The following is a 13,072-nucleotide window of genomic DNA, read 5'->3' as shown; positions in this document are numbered from 1 at the left end:
TAGATAGGGATGAAGTGACTAAGGGGCTTGGTGATCAGAAATCACAGACTCCACCTGTTTCCATGACAAAGATCTTAAAACCTGGTAGCTTCCTGTTTCGTTGCCTGCAGAGTGACATGGAATAGGGACTCTGCTTTGGGGCAGAAGGAGATGGAATTTGTAGGGAGGGACAGACTCAAGCTCAGCTCAGTCAAAGCATCACAGCAGAGTGGCCTCCCAACTAACTGCCTGGAGGGACGAGGAAGTAACCTTTACTCTGAATCAGAAATGAAAGGACTCTATTTCCTGCTGCTCTGGGGTGTGAAATGTCCCCTCACTACACTGCTCTGCAGGGCTAGGCTGACCCAGTGACCACAAGTCACCATCAGGGGGCTTCCACCCCTGATACTCTGAAGTCCAAGTTTAGCATTTTGATTCAGAGCAAGCATTCAAAGAGCCAGGACATTCTGATTAGAATCTTGGCTCCTTGAACACTACTGTGCCTTTGAACAAGTCATACATTTCTCTGGACCTGTGTTTTCTTCTTGCTTAAATGCTGCTGACCAACCCCTGTGCACCGTGAGTAGGAGGAATGTAAGGTTCTCTAAAAAAAACTAAAAGTGAAATTACCACATGATCCAGCAATTCCACTGCTGGCTGTACACCCAAAAGAACTGAAAATAGGATCTCAAAGAGACACTTGTGCACCTATATTCATAGCAGCATTAATCACAATAGCTGAAAGTTGGAAGCAACTCAGATGTCCATCCTCAGAGAAATGGATAAACGTGATGAGGTCTATACATGCATTGAAATACTATTCAGCCTTGAAAACACCGACATTTCTGATACACGCTACAACATGGAGGAAACTTGAAAACATTATGCTAAGTGACATAATACAAATATTGTATGATTCCAGTTCTATGAAGTACTGAGAACAGTCAAAATCATAGAGACGGAAAGTAGAACGGTGGGAACTTGCCTGGTGGTCCAGTGGTTAAGATGGCCTTGCAATGCAGGGGAGACTGGTCAATTCCCGGTCTGGGAACTAAGACCCCAAATGCTGTGGGGCAGCTGAGCCTGCAGACCACAACTACTGAAGCCCGTGTGCTCTGGAGCCCTCGAGACACAACTACAGAGTCCTTGTGTCGCAATAAGATCCAGCATGACACAACTAAGACCCTGAGCAGCCATGTAAACAAATTTAAAAAAAGAAAGTAGAATGGTGGTTCAGCAGAGGGGCTGGGGAGAAATAGGAGTTATTATAAAATGGAGACACAATTTCAGTTTTACAAAATGAAAAGAGTTCTGGAGATCAGAACTCTTACAATGTACATAACACCTAACATTACTGAACTGTACACTTTAAAATGGTCAAAATGGTAAATTCTCTGTTATGTGTATTTTGTCACCATTTAAAAAATTGCCACTAATGCTGAATAATATAGTCAGCTTCACAGAGTTGATGGGTGTAGCAAACCCAAAAGTAATATACTATAAATCACCATACAGTTGCCCCTCACGAATACCCAACTCCACAGAAGCTCAAGTTCCTTACAGTTGCCCCTGTATCTTCAGATGAGGCACCCACAGACACAGAGGGCAGACGGTATATAGAAGACTGAAACCAGGGGTCCACATGTCCATTCAGTGTATAAGGGTAATTATTAATATGGTTTGTACATAAGTCAAAAAAATAGGCTTATATCATCAGGATACAGGTCCAATTACCTCCCATCCCCTACACACACCTTTTTTTCACACACACTCCCAGCTCCCAGCTCCTGCTTTCATTGGAAAATGGGTCAGTCAGGGGCCGGGCTGACTGCCCCCTACATTCTGGGATTGCAGGGGTCTCTTTGGGAGGTTGTGAACTCAGCGCCCAGTCTCCTACAGAAGAGGGTGACCCAAGACTTAATGGACCCTTGGAGCAGAGCCTGGAGCACTGGGTCAGTCAGGGAGGCTGAGGTTAAGCTGTGCAGGGCTGGAGCTGAGACATCTCCAAGAACTGAAGCGGGGAGTCCTGAGCACAGAAGACTGTCCTCACCCCTGGGTTGTTGGGGTGGAGATGGAGCTGGGCAGGCAGGGAGCATCTGCCATGTTGCTATCAGCCCTGACTCTTCTGTGGTTACCCTCAGGGGAGGTTCTGAGAGGTTTATTTTATTGTGGTAAAACACCCATAACATAACATTGACCATTTTAACCAAGGTGTCTGATCCAATCATATTAACTGCATTCACCTTTTGTGCAACCAAACTCCAGGACTTTGTTTTCATCTGGCAAAACTTAAACTCTATACCCATGAAGCAAAAATTCCCGTTTTCTCCCTCAGTTCCTTGCAATCACCCTTCTACTTTCTGTCTCTATGCATCTGACTACACCAGGCACTTCATTTCTGTGGAGTCGTACAGTATTTGTCCTTTCCTGTCAGGCTCATTTCACTTAGAAGAATGTCCACAATTCCCTTCCTTTCTAATGCTGAATGAACAGTACATACCATATTCCTTGTACACACCACATTGGCTTATCCCTTCCTTGGTCAGTGGGCACTTGGGTTGCTTTCATGTTCTAGTTATTGTAAATAATACTGCTGTGAACACGAATGTATAAATGTCTCTTCCCAAGTGTGGCTTCAATTCTTCTGGGTATATCCTCAGAGGTAGAATTGCTGGGTCATATGGTTTTAAGATTTTTATCTGCTGGTGATGGAGAAAATGTTCACATATTGAGGTATGGGGAAGTCATTTTGGTTTATCCATGGTTCAGCCTGAACTCTGTGTGAATTAAAACAGCCTGTCAGACCCTCTTAGCGCTTAACCACTAAGGTAAAGAATGTCTGTTCTGAAGATAAATATGAGTAACTCCCTTCTCACAGCATCCGTGTTAACACTCCCTGGAAGATAAGATTCCCTCCCCAGACACCAAGAAGCTTTTGTCTCGCTATGAACTAGGTCTGTCTCTTTTGAAAATTTGAAGAAATACACCCTGTCATGTTGATGTATGTCCTTTGCTTGGATGAGGTAGAAGACTGCGCTGGACACCACGCTTCAGCAGAGCAGTTCCTCAGAGCTCTAGGGACACTGTCTCCCTTGAGGGCCACAGTTTGGCTCAAAGAAAACTCTTTCCTATTTCGGTTATGTACTTTTCATTGATCATTTCTGTGGACACTTGAACTCATTTGATCAAGGACCGTGAGAAATACGAGCTGTAAGACTTGAGATCCCACTCAACCCTGCTCCCTCCCAGTCCTCTTACACGACTCGACCCCCCACAGTCTGAACCCGACCTGAGACATCCCAGTGTAGGGACCTTCAAGCTCAGCTGTGCCCCAACCAGGAGAAGGCAGCTTAACATCTCTGATGTGAATCCAAACAACACAAGCATGGAACAAGCACTGTGCCTGCATCCAGCCTTGCACAAAGGGATGGAAGAGGATGTGACTTGGTCCACTTCTTCTAGGAGCTGTTTTCTGGGAGAGCTGAGTGTACACACACACACACACACACACACTTCCCAGGTGGCGCTAGTGGTGAAGAACCTGCCTGCCCATCTACCAGGGAGGGGATGTAAGAGACGGGGTTCTGTCCTTGGGTGGGGAAGATCCCCTGGAGAAGGGCATGGCAACCCACTCCAGTATTCTTGCCTGGAGAATCCCATGGACAGAGGAGGCTGGCAAGCTATAGTCCGTGTGGCACACAGAGTTGGACACGACTAAAGTGACTTAGTGCGCACACACACACACACACACACACGCACACATGCATATATTTGTGTGTGTGTGTGTGTGTGTGTACATAGCTGTTGTTGGCCAAAATATTGGCTTTCTCTGCCCACTGAAAAAAATATGTGGAGACAGAGTTTGGAGGTAATAGAAAGGTGGCTTTAATTCTCAATTGGCAAAGAAGGAAATAAAGTAGGTTCAGGCCTCAAGGACTGTGCCTCCCCTCCTAAGATAAAGGCTTATAAGATGAAGGCTCGCAGTCAGGAGTCAGTGAAGAGGAACCAAGATGGTAGGATCTTGTCTTCTTCCTCTTGCATTCTTTCAAAAACCATCATAGGCTGGGGTCAGTAGCCCAGTGATTGAGTCGGGCAGTTCGGTGGGTCTGCGGCCTTCTTTCTGAAACGTAACAAGGTGAAGGGAGTGTCATAAGGGTAAGCAAAGGGTAATAGGTGTGAAGTGCAGCTTCCTCCAGAATCAGGGGGCAGAAAAGCAAAGCCAGTTACAGACATGCAGAGTTAGGAACAATTAAAGTTAAAAAAAAAAAAAAAGAAATGTTTAGGCCTGCTCACTATTTTCTTTTTTCTTCTTTGTTCTCAGGAAAGGGAAAGAGAAAAACTCACTCCGCTTTTTCCTTTTCACTGCCGCATACCCAGCAATGGACTTGCTACATCATATGGTAGTTCTATTTTTAGTTTTAAGAGACACCTCCATACAGTTTTTTTGTACAGTGGCTGCATCAATTTACACCCCTGCCAACCGTGTACATGGGTCCCGTTTTGTCCAAATCCTAGCCAACCTTTGTCATTTCTGTCCTTTTTGATGACAGCCTTTCTGACAGGTGCAAGGTGGTCTCTCACGGTTTTGATTTGCATTTCCTTGATCATTAGCACTGTTGAGCATCTTGTCACATGTCTGTTGGCCACAGCATTTTCTCTTTGAAAAATATCATTTAGTTCTGCTCATGTTTTAGTTGAGTTGTTTGTTTGTTTCTTTGATGTTGAGTTGTATGAGCTGTTTATATATGTTGAATATTAATGTGTCATTTGCAGATTTATCTTCTCCCATTCAGCAGAAGAACTGACTCACTGAAAAAGACCCTGATGCTGAGAAAGATTGAAGGTGGGAAGAGAAGGGGACGACAGAGGATGAGATGGTTGGATGGCATCACCAACTCAATGGACATGAGTTTGAGCAAGTTCTGGGAGTTGGTGATGGACTGGGAGGGCTGGCGTGCTGCAGTCCATGGGGTCGCAAAGAGTCAGACATGACTGAGCAACTGAACTGAACTGAAGTTTTAATTGCTCTGAGTTATGTCTGATTCTGCAATCCCATGGACAGTAGCCCACCAGGCTCCTCTATCCATGGAATTCTCCAGGCAAGAATACTGAAGTGGGTTGCCATGTCTTCCTCCAGGGGATCTTCCTGACCCAGAGACCAAACCCAGATCTCCCATATTACAGGCAGATTGTGCTTTCAACCAAATAAGAGGCCAGTAGTACATGTAATGGAGAAGGCAATGGCACCCCACTCCAGTACTCTTGCCTGGAAAATCCCATGGACGGAGGAGCCTGGTAGCTGCAGTCCATGGTGTTGCTAAGAGTCGGACACAGCAAAGCAACTTCACTTTCACTTTTCACTTTCATGCATTGGAGAAGGAAATGGCAACCCACTCCGGTATTCTTGCCTGGAGAATCCCAGGGACGGGGGAGCCTGGTGGGCTGCCATCTATGGGGTCGCACAGAGTCAGACATGACTGAAGCGACTTAGCAGCAGCAGCAGCAGCAGCACGTGTAAGTGCTTACCAGGTGGCACTAGTGGTAAAGAACATGCCTGCCAATGCAGGAGACATAGAGATGTGGGTTCCATCCTTGAGTTAGGAAGATCCCCTGGAGGAAGACAGGGAACCAGCTTCAGCATTCTTGCCTGGAGAACTCCATGGACACAGTCCATGGGGTCACAAAGAGTCAGAGATGACAGAACGGCTAACACTTTCACTTTCTTTTTGGGGAACAAAGATACCATATACCATGGAGCAACTGGATGGGAGAGCCACAACTACTGAGTCCAAGTGCCACAGCTACACTCCATGCACTGAAAGGAAAGATCCCATATGATGAATGAAGATCCTGTGTGCTGCAACTAGGACCCAAAGCAGCCAAATAAAAAAATGAAAAAAAAAAAAAAAAAAAAACCCACAATAGCACAGCCTTGCGGTGCGGTAGGGGCAGGATTCTGCCCTGCCCATTTGAGATATATACAACGATACTTTGGGGCTATGTTGCAGATATTGAATCCCCCAGCCAGCTGAAAAAAGTTAACTGTACACTACCCATGAACACATAGACCCCAGACCAGTTGGAATCAGAAAGTTCATGATGCTGATTCCCAGTGACCTCACACCAACCCATCAGAAGAATGTTTATTAGCTCATCATGTTCTCCTCTTTGAACAATTATAAACCTCCTCCTACCCTTCCATGTCAGGACACATAGTTTTGAGGGCATTAGTCTGCTTTTGCCCCCTTGGCTCTATCTCCACTATTCAGTTTGGTACTTGGTTACAAAGGCTGGATTTTGGCTACCCTATCACATTGTATAGCTACCCAGGGCAATCTAATAACTTGTACTGTTTCTTGACCTCCTTCACTCTACTTCCATTGTTCCAACAAACAGTCCTATACTTCGTTATGACCAACTTTTTGAATGTCCATACTCTAAATTTTAGCATTCTGTTCTGCAGCAACAACTTTTTATCTTGTCTTTTTAGTTTCACTTCCCATCTTAGAGTTTCACTCAGCTATAACCATTTATCAACCACCCATTACCTAAACCCCTTTCCCCCACTTCTAGCAAGGCAGTTTCATTTTTCAATTGAGGATTTTTCTTTATCAACTCTACTGTGTGACTCTGAGTTTACAATAGAAAAGTAAAGAAAAACAATCATTTACACAATGTTACACTATGTCTCAATGAAGTGGGGGAAGAGATTTTTTTAAAATGATCATTTTATTGATATGAATGATCTACTTTATCTGTTATTAATCTCTTTTTTAAGAGTCTACATTGTCCGAGAGTAATATAACTACCCTAGCTTTCTTCTGTTACTGCTTACACAGTCTGTCTGTTCCCTTCCTTTTACTTCCAATCTGTTTGTCCTAATATTTCAAGTGTAACTCTTGACACAATATACAGTACCCGAGTTTCCTTCCCATGAGGCAATCTCTGGTGTTTTTGCTGCAAAGAACCACAAGCAGGATCTTCTTATCTGTAGGTTAGTATTTTGTTTCTTCCTCTGGATGTTGATTATATCATAGTACTTTCTTTATGAAAGTTCATCTTGCTACACATTTGTGAAGACTGAACTTTTCATTATGCATATTATGCTATTAAAAGTTTATTTGAAAAAATATACATATACAACACCAATGTGATTTTTTCCACTGCCAGTAAACATAGAGCTTTAAATGCATACACCATCACAGTCTGTCAGGGAACATTTAATTTTAAGGAATCCTATATGTTGTTTTCTGTTTCTCAAGGGCCTTCTGTTCCTTATAAGTTCCTGGAAAACAGAAACGAGCAGAGCTGCACAGTTCTCAGGACTGAGGTCATGAGGTGGAACGCATACATGGATTCCTTTCAGTAACCTTTTTACTTTTCTGTAAAACTACTTAGTCATCTTCCTATTTCCAATACATGGATTGTCTTCTGGCCCTGTGACAATTGCTATTCCCCTAGTTACTGTTGCTATGGACCTATGACTATTGTTATTCCCTTAGTTACTGTTGTTAAGCGTCTGGTTTCAGTGTTTTTTACTCAACTTTATTTTTCTGTCTAAAGCTTCCTTGTATAACAATATATAAGCACACGCTGCCATGAATAAAGTACCCTTGTTCCAGTAGAGACTTGGGTCCCCCACGTCCTTTTCTTCACCTTCTTTTTGTCGACTCCTGTCCCCAGGTTCTGTTCTGTCAAGAAGACAATAACAACAGTCCACAGACTCAAAGTGTCCCTTGAACCAGAAGATAACTCCAGTGCCTAGAGGGATTCCACACAGCATCGATGTCCTGTGGTTACAGGATGTTTTTGTCAAGTCTGAGAATTGGAGGCTGGTCGCTGTGGCTCATCGTTCCCTGCCAGGCTGTGTCGGATCCCATATCCAAAGTATATGACAAATCCTAGTAGGGAAATGAGACGATGAGAAGGGAAAGTAGGCGCTCTCATCACTTACAAATACCCAATAGACCTCCTAGTACGGTGTCTGACAAACTTTTGGGGACAAGATAGTAGGAAGAGTACTGGGTTCAGTCATACCTCTTTATCCTGGAAAGTCACTTACCAATTGCATTCCAGATGCCAAATTGGACCCAGGCCCCAGAGGTGATCTGCATCATCAGGTAAATGTTCACAAAGATGCTCACCAGTGGGAGGACAGGCAGAGCAGGGACCTGTGGGCAGAGTCAGTTCATCCCTGGACACAGCCCAGATGTCTGAAAGGGAGACCCTACCCCACGTGGGTGAGAAGACTCAAGTCCCCTTCAGGCTGTGTGTTGAGTGCCTGCTGAGATTGTGTATGTAAAGCACTCTGTGTGGAACCGGGAAGGGACCACTGGTTTTAGCAACTTCTCTTCTTCTCTGGACCAGGAGAGGATGTTTAGACGTCAAAGCCTGCAGATTGCATTCACTGAAGGTGGACACTTTGGACACATAAGGTCACCTACCTTGAAGTAAAGGGGAGAGGGGTCCTGGGGCTGCCTCCAGATGATGACCATGACCCCAGTGATGAGCAGCAGCAGCAGCACAGCCACTGTTGTGAGCACGGAGTCTCCAGAGAACACCTGGATGGGCCACTGGGCCAGGACCAGGCTCAGGATTATCAGCAGGAGAACTGCAAGGGTCAAGGAGGAGAACAGGCTGGACCCAGAAGACAAATGTATCAGTGCCTTGGGTCACACCCCACTCCAAAGTTGCCCACCCCAGGAAGGGACATCGTATCTCCAAGGCTTTTCAACTTCCAAAATACACATTCCCACCACCTCCTGTCAGTTTCAGAATATGACCAAAGAGAAATCCCACTGCTCACCAAGCAGGAAGGCACATCCATAGACAATCTGGCCAGATTTCCAGGTGGGGATGGTGCTGCCAGGGAACCACAGACTCTTTAGAAAGTTTGACATTCTTGCTTCAGGTATAGATCCTGAAGGACTTTCTTCAGTTACAGGCCCCATCTCAGTTTCTTCCTCTGTTTTCTTATTCTTACTGAAATTCTGATCTGCCTGGTACCTGAATTAGAGGTATTAAAGCAATATTAAGAGTAGCCCCTACTGATCCATCATCACACAATCTATTCCCCATCTGTGCTGCCTTAAGCAGAGCAGGATTTTAGAAGGCAGCATATCAGCCGAAGATGACTACCTCCCTATCAGTTCCCACAAGTCCAAGACCCGCAGTCAAAGTGAAGTGGAGTCTCACCTGAGGACAAGCACAGAAAAAGCCACAAGGGTGTAAGCAAGCATGATCCCAATTAACGTGAATTCCACAATATCTCGGAGCTCAAAGGGTAATGCCACAATTGCTAGAATGAGGGTGGGAGAAGGGAATGAGAAACCACTGGAAAAGTCCAGATGAGGGGAACTGATTAGAGAAGGAGTGGGTTTTGCTTATTCACCTGCAAGAGTTCCAGAAGCCAGGATGGCTATGATGGGGCTGTGGGTACCGGCATGGATCCATCCAAGTCCCCGGAAAAGGAGCCCATCATCTGCCATCGCACAGATCAACCGAGACAAGACAAACATGGCTCTAAGGAGGCTGGATAAGAAAATGGGAACATGTGGAGAAGCAGGACAGACCGGCCATCTGCTCTCTAGTCCATGTGAGGTGTCCTTGCCTCTTGTCTCTCAATCCCAAGAGACAGGATACCTGAGCATCTGACAGTAGATGGGGAGAAACTCATGACTCTGACCTGTATAAAAGGGCACATAGGAAGACAACAGCCATGACATATCCGGCAGGAGCCCACCCAACATGGAAAAAAGCCTGTGGCAAAGGATTGTAGTGATGAATCTGGTAGTAGGGCACCATGAGGGTGAGTGCCACCGAGACACCCGAGTACGCCAAAAAGCAGATGAAGATGGAGATCACCATGCTCAAGGGGACGGAACGCTGAGGATTTCGAGCTTCTCTCCCTGCAGGATGGGTGGAAGTAATGGGTCAGGAAACACACTGGGGTGAAAGCACAAAACCCCCTCCCTCACACACCTCACCTTCTACCCGTCCCTAAGCCCAAGGGGAGCCCAAACCATGTCCAAACTCCCAATGGGACATACAATGACCTTGTTACCTTTAGTGACAATGACACTGAAGCCAAAATATGATCTGAAAAATATAGCTGCTCCATGGAGAATCCCTTCAAAGCCAAAAGGCACAAACCCTCCAGAACCCAGAGGGCCCAAGCTGTGGTGAGAGAAGGAACGAGGATGAACATGGGTGAAGTGAGTTCAGCCTTCTCTACTGGACTTCTCTGTTAACACCACAAGTCCTAGGCTCCAGGACTGCCATCACCTGGATCCATCAGCCCAGGTCTCTCGAGTCCCCACCATGTTGTCAACCCGGCACACCCTCACCCCTCACACGTGTTACTAAGGTCAAGGATACCCTCCAGTCCTGTAGATGTCACTTGATCCAGATGTGTTTTTGTAGTCCTGTTCCGTGAGCTGCCAGTTGAGCAGGTCTCCCTTAATGAAGCCAGAGATGATCATGAAGATTGGAATCAAAATATTCAAGCTTGTGAACACTTTGATAATCCAGGCTGACACAGGAACTCCAAGAACCAGTACTCCTTGGATAAGATGGAATAGGAAGCATCCAAAATAAATGAATATATAGAGACAGAAAGCAGACTAGTGGTCACCAGGGTCTGGGGGTTTGGGGACCGGGGTCGAGGTAGCAGATGGGCAGTGATTGCTCAGAGTACTGGGTTTCCTTTTCAGGTGATGAAAATCTCTGGAACTAGGTGGAGGTGATGGTTGTAGAACACTGTGAATTTACTAGATGTCACTGAGTGTGTCCTTTATGATGGTTAATTTCTTACTGTGGCAATCATCTCACAACAGGGGGGATCTAAAAAAATCATGATATTGTGTACCTTGAATTTAGACATTTGTTTATGTCAAATATATCTCAATAAAGGTGGGCAAGTATTAAAATTGTTAATTTTATGCCATGAGAATTTCATCTCCATTGAAAAAACATCTTTGGTCTCAATAGAGAGGAAGGAACTTTTTTGGTCTAAGGAAATGATTCTGAGCAGGCATAATTTTGCCTTCCAAGGGACATTTGGCTCTGTCCGGGGATATTCTCAATACCTCAGTTTGGGGGAATGGGCATCAGGGGTATCTAGTGGGTAAAGGCCAGGGTTGTTGCTCAAAACTCTATAATGACTTGGAAAAAAAAAAAACCCACCTTACAATGCACAGGACCACCCCCACACCAAAGAATGATCCAGCCCAGAATCTCTACTGCCAAGGGTAGAAAACAACCGGCTATGTCCTCCCTTTCTGTCTCTCATATCTCAGACCCTTCTTCCTGTTCTAAGCCCCCCACCACTCCACCACTCCAATCCTTTCCCACCCCACTTCCCCCTCCACACCTCACTCTTCTATCACTGACCCCTTCTCACCAGTAATCAGCAGCAGCGGGCCCAACACGACAAAGTCGGGGAAAGTGCCGAGGGCAGAGGGCATATACGGAGAGAAGGTTCCTTCTAACGCCTGAGAGATGTGGTTCCCAGTGAGGCTGTCAAAGGCGATGCTCCAGGCCTTGGCCACACAAGCAGTGCCTGCAGTGATAAGAGGAATATTCAGTAACACACATAAACACACATCCTCTGCTATGTGCCTTGGGATGTATTTTTTTTTAAAAAATTAAGCAAAAACCCTAATCTCAAAGTTTCTCTTCATGGGGGAGGGGAGAGAGGGAAGGGGAAAGCAGACCCAAATGATTCACAAAATACATCAACTGGTTAATACACTGAGAGATCAATGCTATATAAGAAAAGAAGACAGGGAAGTGGGACCAGGAGGGCAGGGAGATGAGGGTGAAATGTAAAATCTAGAGATAATGGAAATTCCCACAAAGACAACAGCTGAGCAGAGACTTCAATATGATGAGGGGGTGAGCCTGTGGGCCATGTCCCCCTCTCATCTACCCTCTACAGTTCCCTTTCTTCTGAGTTCTTGGTCCATCATTTAAGCAAAACAGGATAGAGCTGAGTAGAAAGAAGTTGAAGGGGTTTTGGCCACTATTACCAGCTTCCTGCTGCAAGGTCAACAGCAAGGGGTTTATACATGAGTATGACCCCAATATCACCTCCCTGTTTCTGGATCTTTAGCCCACATCTTCCCCCTACCCATCATCTCACCAACAAATAAGGACAAAATGAGGTTCCAGCCAATGACAAAGGCACACAGTTGTCCCATGATGACATAGCTATGGAGATACATAGAATCAACGTGTGGTATCCGGGCCCCCAGCTCAGCATAGCAGAGCCCGAACAACACAGAAGACAGGGAGTCCACCAAGAAGCAGATGATAACTGATGGTCCAGCTATTAGCTTGGCAATGAATCCAATCAAGACATACACGCCGGATCCCAGGCTTCTGCCCACACCCAAGACAACCAGATCTAGGATGTTAAGATGAGCCGTGGGACTCTCAGACTCTTCTATGGGCTCCAGCGGCCGCCTGTGGACCAGCTTCTGACCAAACTGGCGAACATACTGACACAGCATCTTAGACATAGTTGAGGAGACCATGATCTGCTGAGAAAACAAGACACAGAGCCATCAAGAATGTCCATCCTACACACGGTCCTACTGTGTAACCCAGGAAACTCTGTTCAATATCCTGTGATAGACCATAATGGAAAAGAATATCAAAAAGCACCAAAATACATATATATAACTGAATCCCTTTGCCATACAGCCAAAGTTAATACATTATAAGTCAACTTTACTTCAACAAAATAAATGTTAGAAGAAAGAATGTCCATCTGCCCTTGGCCCTGGGAATCCAATTCCACAAAGCAATGGAGTGATGGGGAAGTGAGTGAATAGTGAGTCACTCAGTCATGTCTAACTCTTTGCGACCCCATGGGCTGTAGCCCACCAGGGCCAGGCCCCTCTGTCCATGGGATTCTCCAGGCAAGAATTCTGGAGTGGGTTGCCATTTCCTTCTCCAGGGGATCTTCCTGACCCAGGGATTGAACCCGGGTCTCTTATGTCTCCTGAGTTGCAGGCAGATTCTTTACCATCTGAACCACCAGGAGAGTGACGGGGAGCAGGTGGTAAAAGGACACACTTGGCAAGTTCTC

At 45.6% G+C, this 13,072-nt stretch overlaps 1 protein-coding gene across 1 annotated transcript; it reads right to left on the bottom strand.

The window, feature by feature from the left end:
• Positions 1-7,791: 7,791 nt before the first annotated feature.
• LOC109571833 (cationic amino acid transporter 3-like) lies at positions 7,792-12,491 on the bottom strand. Its single transcript, XM_070770246.1, has 11 exons — positions 12,122-12,491; positions 11,381-11,539; positions 10,357-10,540; positions 10,043-10,155; positions 9,665-9,887; positions 9,371-9,510; positions 9,175-9,277; positions 8,786-8,985; positions 8,424-8,590; positions 8,042-8,150; positions 7,792-7,880 (listed from the first exon to the last, which is right to left on the bottom strand). Exons 1-11 carry the CDS (start codon positions 12,489-12,491, stop codon positions 7,792-7,794), a joined length of 1,857 nt encoding a protein of 618 aa, XP_070626347.1.
• Positions 12,492-13,072: the final 581 nt, after the last annotated feature.

Source organism: Bos indicus, chromosome 18 (assembly GCF_029378745.1).
Source record: "Bos indicus isolate NIAB-ARS_2022 breed Sahiwal x Tharparkar chromosome 18, NIAB-ARS_B.indTharparkar_mat_pri_1.0, whole genome shotgun sequence".
NCBI lineage: Eukaryota > Metazoa > Chordata > Mammalia > Artiodactyla > Bovidae > Bos > Bos indicus.
This window is presented reverse-complemented; position numbering and strand designations above follow the sequence as displayed.

What these genes read in the sequence shown, in the direction of transcription:
- LOC109571833 (XM_070770246.1), bottom strand. Translation starts at nt 12,491, where the DNA reads ATGCTGTGTCAGTATGTTCGCCAGTTTGGTCAGAAGCTGGTCCACAGG. An exon ending in GACATCTACAGGACTGGAGG is followed by an intron (nt 10,156 to 10,356) that starts GTATCCTTGACC and finishes CTCTCACCACAG; the next exon opens with CTTGGGCCCTCTGGGTTCTG. An exon ending in CTATGTGCCCTTTTATACAG is followed by an intron (nt 9,511 to 9,664) that starts GTCAGAGTCATG and finishes TTTCTTATCCAG; the next exon opens with CCTCCTTAGAGCCATGTTTG.